This window comes from Bos taurus, chromosome 12 (genome assembly GCF_002263795.3).
Source record: "Bos taurus isolate L1 Dominette 01449 registration number 42190680 breed Hereford chromosome 12, ARS-UCD2.0, whole genome shotgun sequence".
Taxonomy (NCBI): Eukaryota; Metazoa; Chordata; class Mammalia; order Artiodactyla; family Bovidae; genus Bos; species Bos taurus.
The window spans coordinates 75,216,220-75,229,497 of NC_037339.1; the positions used below are offsets into that span (position 1 = coordinate 75,216,220).

The following is a 13,278-nucleotide window of genomic DNA, read 5'->3' on the forward strand; positions in this document are numbered from 1 at the left end:
TCAGCTTTAGCATCATTCCTTCCAATGAACACCCAGGACTGACCTCCTTTAGGATGGACTGGTGGGATCTCCTTGCAGTCCAAGGGACTCTCAAGAGTCTTCTCCAACACCGCAGTTCAAAAACATCAATTCTTCAGCGCTCAGCTTTCTTCACAGTCCAACTCTCACATCCATACATGACCACTGGAAAAACCATAGCCTTGTCTAGACAGACCTTTGTTGGCAAAGTAATGTCTCTGCTTTTGAATATGCTATCTAGGTTGGTCATAACTTTCCTTCAAAGGAGTAAGCGTCTTTTAATTTCATGGCTTCAGTCACCATCTGCAGTGATTTTGGAGCCCAGAAAAATAAAGTCTGACACTGTTTCCACTGTTTCCCCATCTATTTCCCATGAAGTGGTGGGACCGGATGCCATGATCTTCGTTTTCTGAATGTTGAGCTTTAAGCCAACTTTTTCACTCTCCTCTTTCACTTTCATCAAGAGGCTTTTGAGTTCCTCTTCACTTTCTGCCATAAGGGTGGTGTCATCTGCATATCTGAGGTTATTGATATTTCTCCCGGCAATCTTGATTCCAGCTTGTGTTTCTTCCAGTCCAGCGTTTCTCATGATGTACTCTGCATATAAGTTAAATAAGCAGGGTGACAATATACAGCCTTGACGTACTCCTTTTCCTATTCGGAACCAGTCTGTTGTTCCATGTCCAGTTCTAACTGTTGCTTCCTGACCTGCATACAGGTTTCTCAAGAGGCAGGTCAGGTGGTCTGATACTCCCATCTCTTTCAGAATTTTCCACAGTTTATTGTGACCCACACAGTCAAAGGCTTTGGCATAGTCAGTAAAGCAGAAATAGATGTTTTTCTGGAACTCTCTTGCTTTTTTCGATGATCCAGCGAATGTTGGCAATTTGATCTCTGATTCCTCTGCCTTTCCTAAAACCAGCTTGAACATCTGGAAGTTCACGGTTCACATATTGCTGAAGCCTGTCTTGGAGAATTTTGAGCATTACTTTACCTAGTGTGTGAGATGAGTGCAATTGTGTGGTAGTTTGAGCATTCTTTGGCAATGCCTTTCTTTGGGATTGGAATGAAAACTGACCTTTTCCAGTCCTGTGGCCACTGCTGAGTTTTTCAAATTTTTTGGCATACTGAGTGCAACACTTTCACAGCATCATCTTTTAGGATTCAGTAAATGATGTGTCCTGGGTGGTGGTTAGACTGTCTGCCTGTCCAGTTAAAGGGTTTGGCTTTTTAGGCCAGAGTGCTTTGAGTCAATGACCCAGGTTATTGAGTGACTCCACAGTTTCTAATCTATTGGCCTCTAGGCCAATCCTCTGTGTCACAGTGAGAAAGTTCAAGGTTCATGGAGAGGAAGGGAGAGGTTTCCATAAGGAATTTAGTGGGAAGCTCCTGGAAACCTGGCTTACCTTTCAGGAGAAGGAAGAGCCTTGGGCAAGAAGAACCTGCAAAATAAGCGTGGTTTATCCTGAAAAGGGTGACTTGTTTACAAGTGTGTGAAACACAGCCCTGAGCTCCATACCTCTCACCACACGTGACCATGAGTGTCCCTTCTGTGACTTTGTGTCGCTAAGACAGAGGGTCACTCTTTCTCTATCTCTTGTCCATCGAGCCTCGTGTGAATTTACTGTCATACCGAAGTCCCGCAGGCCAGGTGTCTTATCAGAGATTCATTTTCTCTCAGTCCTGGAGGCTGGAAGGTGTTGGCAGAATGGATTCTCCGGAGGCCACCTTCTCCCTGTGTCCTGACGTGGCCTTTCCTCTGTGCATCCCTGGTGTCTCTTTGTCCAAATTTTCTCCTCTTATAAGGATGCCAGTCAGATTGGGTGGTGGTGTTCAGTTGCTAAATCATGTCTGACCTCCTGCAACCCCATGGACTGCAGCACACCAAGCTTCTCTGTCCTTCACTCTCTCCCAGAGTTTGCTCAGATTCATGTCCATTGAGTTGGTGACTAACCATGGTTAGTTGCCATCTAACTATCTCATCCTCTGCCTCCCTCTTCCTTAATGACTTTTTAAACTTAGTCACCTCTTCTAAGTCTCCTCCCTCCAAATACACATTCTGAGTTTCCTGGGGTTAGTGCTTCAACATAAGAATTTGGGGTGGGAGAGGGGCGTAGTTCAGTCCATAATAACCCCCATGGTTGGATATGTTTGTTCTTTCTGCTTTTTCATTGCCGTGTTCCACCTACCCCTCTCCCACCGCACCCCCTTCACATTCTCTCTCACCGTGGCTTACACTTCTACAGCGATGTGGGCTCTGAACCCACAGCCCAAATTCAGCTCCACCTCCCCTACAGCTTACTGGATATCCATCCTTTCATAACCCTCAACAGTGAGCCCAATCACACACACACCCCTTCCCCTCCCACTTCTTCCCTTCTGCCCTGACTTAAAACTTGCTGTTCTTTGTTAAACTTTAATCTCCTCCTTCCCAGGAGCTCACTGTTTACAACATAAAGTTAATCTTTCCATGAACATGCGTTTTATAGCATCATCTTTTTATTTCAATACCACTGTTCAAGTTATCCTCTCAAGCTCAAATTGTTGCAATAGCTCTGTCACTGGTCTACCCCAGTCCCCACCAGCTCGTCTTTTTCCAACCCATTAGTATATATCATCATCAGGTTCATTTTTCTCAAGTTCTACTTCTGTTGTGTCATTATTCAGTGACTCCCAGCAGGGTGGAGACCATATTTTTCAGCTAGGCTTTTTGATGTCCTTTGTGGTCTGATTCCCACCTAGTTTCCAAGTGCATCTTTAACTCTGCAGCAGTGAGTCTCACTCATCTTCCCGAATGCCTCCTGATTTCTGTCCTGTGGCTTTCTTTGTGCTGTTCTGCTTCCCTGCAATTCCTTCTCCTTGTGTGTTTCTGTCTTTTTCCAAGTATGACCCAACATTTGAGACTCAACTGAGTTCAGCTCTAACCTTCTGAATGGTGGAGAAGAGAGCTTTGTCAATACTGTAACATGTGGGATGGTTTCCTGGGAAAGGGGGAACAATTGAGGGAGGGGTGTGGCAGGAAAGAAATTAATTAGGAGGTAATTGACATGGAAACCAACAAGAAATTGACAGAAAAGACCCTACCTAATGTCATCTGTGTTTGGGCAAGCGCATGTTTAGTTTCTTCAACCAGATTGTAAGCTTGGGAGCCACAAGATACCTTTTATCTGTTTATCTTGCTAATGTCTGCATTGCTTGGTCTGTTCCTGGATCCATAAAAGGTAACTAATGGATGCTAATCATATGGATTAGGTACTTCCCAGCGGACTGGAAATGTGTGATGAGTGGTACCTGACTCCTCGTAGAGCCTGAATAATAATAATAATACTTAGAACACAATCTATCGTGTGAATAACTAAGAGCTGAGTGTAAAACTAGAAAAGGATAAGCTATGTAAAAATATGCAGAAGAATAAAATATGCTCAAATATTAGCATGCCTTGTATGGCTAAAGGTGACATTGTTCTTGAATGAACTGAAGCCTCAGCAGGTGATTGCTGCCCCAGAGGGGTGGGGGGCTGACGGGCCCTCATGTGTTTCCGGGGGAGTAAGGGGGGATTCCTACAATGAAGAGCATAGAGGACAAATGTTACTGAAGTGGTCTCAGTCTTCTCTTCTGATGTCTCTTTCTTCTCTCTCTGCTTCCGGTAGATACTGTATATAATCTGCTTTCATCATGGGAGAGATAGAGCAGAGGCCAACTCCAGGATCAAGACTGGGGGCCCCGGAGAATTCGGGGATCAGTACATTGGAACATGGACAGAAGCCGCCCCCCACGCCTTCAGGAAAACTCATGTCCATCAAGATCCAGATGCTGGATGATACCCAGGAGGCCTTTGAAGTTCCAGTAAGTTGGGGGCAGCCTTCGGCATGGGGGCGCTCATCTCAGTCCTGTGTTTCGGTGATGCACAGTGGTGGGAAGACAGTCTGTGTATTCAGCAGCCCTCTTCCCACCGTCACCATGCTCCTCTGGTTCCGTCCGAGCTATGGATTTTCTTGGTTGATGTGTGTTGATTTTTTGATTGCATGCGCCGAGTACAAGTGATATCAGTGGATGTGTCACTTGAATTTTACTCTGACTTTCCATGTACTAAGACACGTGTGTATATGCCTGTGTGTGTGTTACGTATATTTTTGAGTTGGAGGGAATTATGGTTTCAATCTCAGTTTAATTTCCTTTGTTGTTGTTCAGTCACTCAGTCATGTCCGACTCTCTGCGCCTCTGTGGACTGCAGCACACCAGGCTTCCCTGTTCTTCACCATCTCCCGGAGCTTGCTCAGATTCATATCCATTGAGTCGGAGATGCCATCCAACCATCTCATCCTCTGCTGCCCCCTTCTCTTCCTGCCCTCAATCTTTCCCAGCATCAGGGTCTTTTCCAATGAGGTGGCTCTTCGTATCAAGTGGCCAAAGTATTGGAGCTTTAGCACCAGTCCCTCCAATGAATATTCAGGGTTGATTTCCTTTAGGACTGACTGGTTTGATCTCTTTCAAACCAGTGAAACTTGTTCAGTCGTGTCTGACTCTTTACAACCCCGTGGGCCATACAGTCCATGGACTTCTCCAGGCCAGAATACTGGAGTGGGTAGCCTTTCTCTTCTCCAGGGGATCTTCCCAACCCTGGGATCGAACTTTGCTTACAAACAATTCCTCTAAACATCAGTGCATGTTTGTGAGCACTGAATTACTCTGTGTGACTGGCAAGAAAAGTCAAAGAGCTGAATGAGTGTTCTGACATCAGGAGAGAACTTGCTGACCATGTTTGTGGGTAGGGAGTGGGGGTAAATAAAAACCCTGAACCCAGCCTATAGTCCAGCAGCCCTAGAATTGAAGAGACCCCCATCCCAGGGGCTGGGGACAAAAGAGGTGTCTAGGAGGCAGGCAGAGATGAAGGAGCAGCAGCCTTGCCTTGTTCATCAGCTGGAGCTGCACACCCCCCTGGTTCTGCTGTTTTTCTTGGAACCTTTGCCCTGTTGCCCCTTTCCCACTTTTCCCATCCTTCTCCTCATCTTCTCTTGAAATCCCACTCCTGTTCGAGGCTCAGGAACCACCATCAGTTACTTGCAGGTAGAGGATCTCTTCTGGAGAAGGCAATGGCCCCCCACTCCAGTACTCTTCCCTGGAAAATCCCATGGATGGAGGAGCCTGGTGGGCTGCAGTCCATGGGGTCGCAAAGAGTCAGACACAACTGAGTGACTTCACTTTCACTTTTCACTTTCATGCATTGGAGAAGGAAATGGCAATCCACTCCAGTGTTCTTGCCTGGAGAGTCCCAGGGATGGGGGAGCCTGGTGGGCTGCCGTATATGGGGTCGCATAGAGTCAGACACGACTGAAGCGACTTAGCAGCAGAGGATCTCTTCAGTGGCAGGGAGAGTCCGGATGTATGTTCACCTTTGTACAGTGCTGATGGCACTTTTCTCAAGAATTAATTAGCATCCGTAGAATTCACAGCACACTCTGGCTTTTTCCCTGTTTTCTCTCTTGGATACTAAACACCGTATCTCACACTGCTTGCGTGTGGGGGTGAAAAATAACTCTTGAATTCCAAACAGCCCAATTTTAAACAAACTTTGGGAACGTAACCTGTTTTTAAAGTGGAGACAATCTGTCTATTATTCCTGTTGGCTAGAGCAACTAAAATTTTAACAATCGGCATTAACGTCTGCAACCCATCATTTAATCGTTTATGTGATATGAGTCAGTCATATTCATTTCCAAGACTATTGTTCTAAAAGTGTGAATTACCATTAAGTGTCTCAGGGAAGACAAACCTCAGAAGAGCTATGTTTTAAACCTGCCAATTTATCACACACTGCAAACGACCTTTGTATCTTTCTGATTTTCTCGTTGTGGAATTTCTATCTCTTCAAGGACTTGGGAACTTCATAGTCTGAGGAACAGAGTCGCTGCTTATCTGCTGAAATTGTAAAAAATAGAGGGGCACACCTGCCAGCCTGGTAGACTCAGACCTTCTGGAACATGTCCTACCCCCTTCCGCCCCGCTCTCCCCCACTTTCTTTTTGTTGCAAGACTGGTTTGGTGAGGTATTTGGTTTCAGTGTTTCTCCTTTGCTACTGTTAAGGATTTCTGAGCCCAGATCTCTAGCAATATGTTCTTTTAAATGGTATTCCCGTTTATGGGTTTGGACCAAAGGGCCATCAAGCACTGCCGTTATGTGCACAGGGAGCATTGTATGTATTCATTTGCAATTCTTGTTTCCTTGAAGCAAAGAATGTTAAAACTCCATTCCTAGCTACTGTTTAGCTAGGAACTAGATAGGAACTCTCTGCCTAAATAGGAATAGAAGTTTGTTTGCATCTTTTAAAATGATTTTACTTGATAATTTCTGATGCCCATGCTTTGCATTTATAACTCCTCTGCCTGGAAGGTTTCTTATACCACCCCCTCCCCACCCCCACCATAAAATCCTATGCACCCTTGCTGCTGCTGCTGCTAAGTCGCTTCAGTCGTGTGCGACCCCAGAGACAACAGCCCACCGGGCTCCCCTGTCCCTGGGATTCTCCAGGCAAGAACACTGGAGTGGGTTGCCATTTCCTTCTCCAGTGCATGAAAGTGAAGTGAAGTCGCTCAGTCATGTCCGACTGTTCTCGACCCCATGGACTGCAGCCTATCAGGCTCCCCCGTCCATGGGATTTTCCAGGCAAGAGTTCTGGAGTGAGGTGCCATTGCCTTCTCCGATGCACCCTTAGAGGCCCTCTATGTTTTACCCAGATGCTAACTTCTTGAGACAGTAGGTGGGACTTTTTCTTCCCTCCTTCAGACCTCTTCACTCATAGGTAAGTCAGGGTGGAGCTGGACCACTGAGATTTAAATCGCAACTTCTCCTACCGACGCACTGATCACCTTGGGCAAGGTACTTAATCCCTCTATCTCAGTTTTCTCCTTTGTAAAATGAGGCTCATCATAAACCCTGCCTCATTTCTTGAGAACAAAAGAGTTGATACAAATGAACAATTCTTGGCACATACAAAGAGCTTGGAAGGTAATATGATTGATGATGTTGTTGCTGTTCAGTCACTCAGTCGTGTCTGACTCTTCGGACTGCAGCACACCAGGCTTCCCTGTCCTTCACCATCTCCTGGAGTTTGCTCAAACTCATGTGCATTGAGTTGATGATGCCGTCCAACCATCTCATCCTCTGTCGTCCCCTTCTTCTCCTGCCCTCAGTATTTCCCAGCATCAGAGTCTTTTCCAGTGAGTCAGCTCTTCACATCAGGTGGCCAAAGTCTTGGAGCCTCAGCATCAGTCCTTCCAATGAATATTCATGGTTGATTTCCTTTAGGGTTGACTGGTTTGATCTCCTTGTTGTCCAAGGGACTCTCAAGAGTCTTCTCCAGCACCACAGTTCAAAAGCATTGATTCTTAGGTTCTCAGCTTTCTTTATGGTCCAGCTCTCACATCCATATGTGACTACTGGAAAAACCATAGCTTTTACTATGCGGACCTTTGTCAGCAGAGTGATGTCTCTGCTTTTTAATATGCTGTCTAGGTTGGTCATAGCTTTTCTTCCAAGGAGCAAGCGTCTTAATTTCATGGCTGCAGTCACTGTCCGCAGTGATTTTGGAGGCCTCACCCACGTGTGTTTGCATCTCGCTGCTAGCTGCTTCGGCCTGGGTCCTGCCTCGCTGCCTCATCTCCAGCACCTAGCACGGTGCCTTGTGTGTATTAGGTGCTCGTTAAAAGCTTCACTATTAGGGTGAGTTGATCTGACAAGTAGAATTCATGGTATTGTTAGTTTTCCACATGCCTCCTCCATTCATGTTTAATTTTTAAAAATCTTATTCGAGTTGGGTCAGAATGTTCCTTCTCAACCCATAGGCAACAGATGTTTTCCATAACTGCCTGTAGAAAGTCAGCGATCAGCATTTTTATTGACTGTGCTGATTCTAAATTGCTACCTTGTGGTCTTTAAGAAGAGAACGGGCCAGGACTCTGCAGCTGGGAGGCAGCAGGCTGGCCGTGGTGACTCAACCGCTGTGCTTGCGATTAGAGAGGAGCGACTAGGATTGCAAGAGATGCAGCTTCCCACAACTGCTTTTTAAACCCTGCTCTAAAACTTTCTGTCGTGAATTCATGGAGGCCAGGTGTCGCAGCCTCCCTTACCCACCCTTGTTCCCTCCTTGGATTGGGTGCCCCGTGATGATGAATTCTCGTTGCTAATTCACATTTGTCACACAGATGGGCAGGCACTTGGCCGGAAGTCATTATCATTCCCTTTGGGGAACATTCCTCCGTGAACCACATCGTTCCCTAGGGAGTGAGTTTCCCGGGTCTTTTCCTGATACTTTGGTTTCGGAGGATGGATGGAGGCAAAGTCATCGTTTTAAAATGCACGTTCCCCAAATGCTTCCTGGCCCAGATAACCACACCAGTCTGCATCATTACTTACAGTCTCAAATGAAGTCTTATCAAAGAGTTTAATCCTTTGAGAGGCCTGGGCATGGAGCCTCAGACTTTGCTACGCCGTGGCTCGTTCTCCCAGTCACCTTTGCTCTTAAGCTTGGACGGTCTTTTTAGGTATTTGCTATGCCGTGGCTCGTTCTCCTGGTCACCTTTGCTCTTGAGCTTGGACGGTCTTTTTAGGTATTTTTTTCTGCAGAGTTGAAAGTTCAGATGCAATATTTATAGTAAATTCTTCCAGGACATTTTATCGTCTTTATGTGGAATATGCTGTGATGAGAAGCCTCACCCTGTGGCTTGTGGTATCTGCGGTGTTCCCTTCCAACCAGAGGGTATACCTCGAGGGACTTGTGTGGATCTGAAAGGGTTAAAGACCCCCCGCCCCGCCCCTACCCCCCCAAGAAGGTTCCTGAGAAGGTTTTGTGTGTCTTGTCCTCATGACCCTGCTGGTAAACAAAACACTGTTCCTACTGACGTTTGTAGGATGAAGCAGATGGCTTCTTCCCCCGAGTGTTTATTCAGTTTATGTGTTTTCATTAGCAAGGCTGCTCTAGGAGGAGCAGAGAAGAGTGGAGGAACTGAAACGGAGCCATGTTTTGCTGCTTTTGAGCAGCCCTGGGAAGCTGGCCTGGAAAAGATGCTCACAGGTGATGGGAAGACCCCTGGCTTGTGTTGAAGAGCAAGCCGGAGTTGCCGTGGTGTGGGTGCAGGGCGCTCCGTGTCAGCCACCACCATCCAGGGGGCTGATCATCCTGCCTTTGTATTGGTGTTTTGTCGAGGCTTTCCTAAGAAGCCTTTCTAGCTCCTGGGTGTCTGAGGATAAAGTGTGGTTTCTTAGTTTGGAGAGGCTGGGGGAGAGGTGGATGGCCGAGTGCTCCGGTGACTTTTTCCTTATTCTCCACCATTGTCCTGGGTTGGTTCATCCTCTGCGTTAGCGTCTCAAGCTGGAAAATTCTCTTGACTTGCTTATTACGCTTAGTTTTTACTTCCTGCAGGTAGAATGGGAGCTCTATGGGGGCCTGGCCCCTTTGGTTCTTATTTATCCTTATATTCTGTTCCTCCACAGTGCCTCAGACTGATGATGCCATAACCTGTGACCGACTGCCCACACCTCTGTTCATTCATGTGCTTCTCACCCATGAGGAAAGCTGGGTGGTGCTGTCATCTCTTTAAGATGAGGGGGAACCCCTGGGGAACTCTTCGAGTCACCTCCTCACATTTGGGATGGGATATGGTGTTGGGATAGCACTGGGACTGGAACCCAGCCCTCATGACCCCAACTTTGTCCGTCTTCCCTCTCCCTGAGCTGCAGCCTCGTGTAAGATCTGTGGGCTTCCACTGTCTTGCCTTATTCGATGTTTCCAAAGTTGCCTCCAAGGCTCCTTTCAAACTCTCATCTTCCAGCTGCTCTGGTTCCTTTCTTATCTGTAAACACCGCCCAACATACACCAACAAATTTGTTGAGATCCCCCAACCACCCAGGCCTCTCCCCAGGGCTCCTGGCGGGGGTCATCTCTGTCTTAAACTACTTGTTGTCCATACCTCTAATTAGACTTGGAATCAGAAGCTCTAATCTTGTTTCTCCCTCTAATTATAATCATACTGAGACTCAGTTTCCTTATCTGCAAAATGAAGAGTTTGGTTCAGATGACAGTCCACGCTTTTTCCCCCCTCCCTTTCTTGTTTTTGAAAGTCGGCTTCTTGCATTTACATCTTCTGTTGATGAATTACCTCTCCATGATTATGTTTGTTAATTCCTCAGGCAAATAGTAAACTCTTTCAGAAAAGGGATTTTAATCTAAGAAATATTACAAAAGCCTCATCAGAGATAGAATTAACAGTTATTGGGTAACTAGTAGGTGCTCAAATCAAATATGGCGAGGGTGAATAAGCATGCATGAACATGAGCAGATTCCAGGAGATGGTGAAGGACAGGGGAGCCTATTGTGCTGCAGTCCATGGGGTCGCAAAGAGTCAGACATGACTCAGCAGCAACAAATATGCTTATGGGGCATCAGGAAATGGTAGGATTTAACGTGTGTTTGTGTGTTGTGTGTTAAGTCATGTCTGACTCTTTGCGACCCCATGGACTGTAGCCCACCAGGCTCCTCTGTCTGTGGAATCCTCCAGCCAAGAATACTGGAATGGGTAGCTACTCCATTTTCCAGGGGATCTTCCTGACCCAGGGCTTGAACCTGAGTCTCCTGCACTGCAGGCAGATTCTTTACCGTCTGAGCCACCAGGGAAGCCTAGGTGGGTGGGGTAACTTAAATAAGTATCACTGAACTAAATTGGGCTAAACTTCATGCCACTTGAGAAGACAGAAAGAAATCAGGTATTTGCTAGACAACACATTATTAGCGGGAACAAACAACTTCGTTGGAAACAGACGTCTAAAATTTTTAAGAAAAATAATTAGTTTGCATGTCATAATAAGAGAGACTGCAAAAGTTTTTCTTTTTTTTTTAACTGAGGGCAAAAGTGCCCGTGTTATCTCAGACCTAATTAGGAGTCTGGCATGGTTAGTCCATAAATGATTAAACCTTTATTTCAGTTTCTTAGCTTTTGAAATGAAGCAATCGTTTATTTTTCACTGAAACCTGGCCTTGACATTAGTCAAGGACTTGTTCCTCCAAGTGCTTTGTGGTTCTGCAAAAGGTCTTAAATGGTTGGAGAATTTTTAAACTGTCTTCATAAGCTAGTGCTCAGAAAAAGAGGATGTAGCAGAAGTTTGTCTCTTTAAAAAGCTTTGTGTTGTCTTTTTGGGGACTCCCTAGTTTACATCGACAGCTTTCCTGGTGGCTCAGATGGTAAAGAATCGACTTGCAATGCAGGAGACGCGGGTTTGATCCCCTAGTCGGGAAGATCCCCTGGAGGAGGGCATGGCAACCCACTCCAGTGTTCTTGCGTGGGAAATCCTGTGGACAGAGGAGCCTGGCAGGCTACAGTCCATGGGGTCACAAAGAGTCGGATGCAACTGAGCGACTAACACTTTCAGTTCACTTTCCCTATTTACATCAGGAAGAAGGGAGGCTGCTGGCCTGGAGCTGGACTTGGGTAGCTCACAGCAACTGTGCCTGTAGAAAAGCAAGGTCCTTTTCTCCATCTTTGTCTTGCTGTGAATGATTTTGTTTCCCTGTTTAATTTCTATGTTAGCCATCTTAGAGACGATGCCCTTTTGGATCTAAAGCCACTGAATGTCTTTGTTTTTTCCTCTCCCCAAAGAGGTGGAATATATATTTAACCTAAGATCTTGGGGGGGAAGTATTAGTATATCTTTCTTTTTAATATATGCCCTGCTTCTCCCCTGGAATCACACATCCCCGGCAGCGGGGTTATTCCTTGCAGTTGATTGGATTATATGATCTTAGACGGGAGGTATGAGTTCAGGGCTCCTTTATTTTCTTCTTTTGTATAAAAGTGCACCTAAGAGCTGGTGGCGGCCATACCGAGACCTAAATAAAATTTAATCGACCATTTAAAACCAGAAGGGAGCTGTGTGTGCCCAGAGCTCCATTAACTGCATCTTAAGCAGCTGCAGTTTGAACCAGAAAGAGGGAAAGGAATTTCACAAGTTCACTCAAGCTTTTTAAACATGAGTCAATATTTCTTTCCCCTTATCAGTGTTGCTTTTGGCTCCGTCTCTTAGCAGAGTTTCTGAAAGAGTATTTATGTCCACTCTGCTTTTGCACAGTCCACTCTGTGTTTTATTTAACTTGAGTGATAAATGGTCCGTCTGGGTCTGGTCTCTTGAGGTTAAATTTAAAGGCTATTTTAATAGATAAAAAATTTTTTTTCATAAATCATTTCAGCGAAATCCTGTTCGCCTTCCCTTTCTGGTTCCTTAGATGTGAAGAGTGGAACTTCAATGTTGGCCCAAAATGTTCGTGTGCCCCTTTCAACTTCAGTGTAGACTCTTGATCAAAGTCCTTTCTGTGGCTCTGACGCGATGGCAGGAATTCTCTAACAGCTGTTTGCTATTTTCTCCCTGAAAAGTCTCAGTAGACACTTAGTAAAGAAAAGGAATGAACTGTAATCGAGAATGTCTGTATCTGGGGGTAAAATGGGCCGATATTCTGGGAAGATGTAGGGAGTTAGAGAGGCTGCTTTCCCCCGCTCTTTTAAATGGAGATAATAAATTGTCCTAATTATAAGAAACAGTGGTTAAAGGCGAAAATGGGGACCTGGGCTAGAAGTGTGTCCTGGCTTCGTGGCTTACTGGCTGGGGGGCTGTGGGTGAGCAGATAACCATTCTCAACCTGTTTCCTTGTTTCTGAATCTGGAGAACACACACTTCGTGGGGCTGAGGTGAAGCTCAGGTGAAATACCTTCGAGAAAATACCTTGCACAGTCCTAGATGGAGATTAGATTACGCTAAAAGCTAGTTGTTTTTCTTCTTTCACGCTCAACTTTACTTTTCTTGTTTATTAGCAGGATTGAGACTGTGCTTTTATTGTAGGGATTTTGGGTATGTGAAGTGGAAAAAAAGAAAGCATATGAAAACATTTTGAAATAAAAAAAGCATACTTGTGTCAGGTGGAGTAATTTTCTTTCTTTTTTTTAAAAAATTCCCCCAGCTTTCTCTGTCGTCTTGGATGAGTCTTTCCTGAAATAGAGATGAAGATCCCAGGTGGCTTTCGAGGGTCTAGGAGAAGGAAGTGCCGCCTGGACAGGTGTGACGAAGTCTCAGCTTCTCACAAGCACACTTACTCCCTTTTTTCAGTCTATCTGGGGCTCCTCGGAGCTTCAGTTCTGGTAGCTCTAACACTGAGGGGATATTCTTAAAGCTTAAATGTTTTATGTGCATATTGGTTTTACTGAGTTTTTGGTCTCCTCC

At 45.6% G+C, this 13,278-nt stretch overlaps 1 protein-coding gene across 3 annotated transcripts in view; it reads left to right on the forward strand.

Annotated features, from left to right (window-relative positions):
- Positions 1-13,278, forward strand: part of FARP1 (FERM, ARH/RhoGEF and pleckstrin domain protein 1) — a 309,098-nt gene that overhangs the window by 66,572 nt on the left and 229,248 nt on the right. For 2 of the 3 annotated variants that reach the window (XM_059892059.1, XM_005213945.5), the window contains one exon: positions 3,669-3,864. In XM_059892059.1, coding sequence (XP_059748042.1) covers positions 3,694-3,864 — 171 coding nt within the window. In that variant the 5' untranslated portion in view covers positions 3,669-3,693. Of the gene's footprint in view, positions 1-3,668; positions 3,865-13,278 lie in introns of those variants that run through there. The other variant, NM_001192712.2, reaches the window with a different exon arrangement.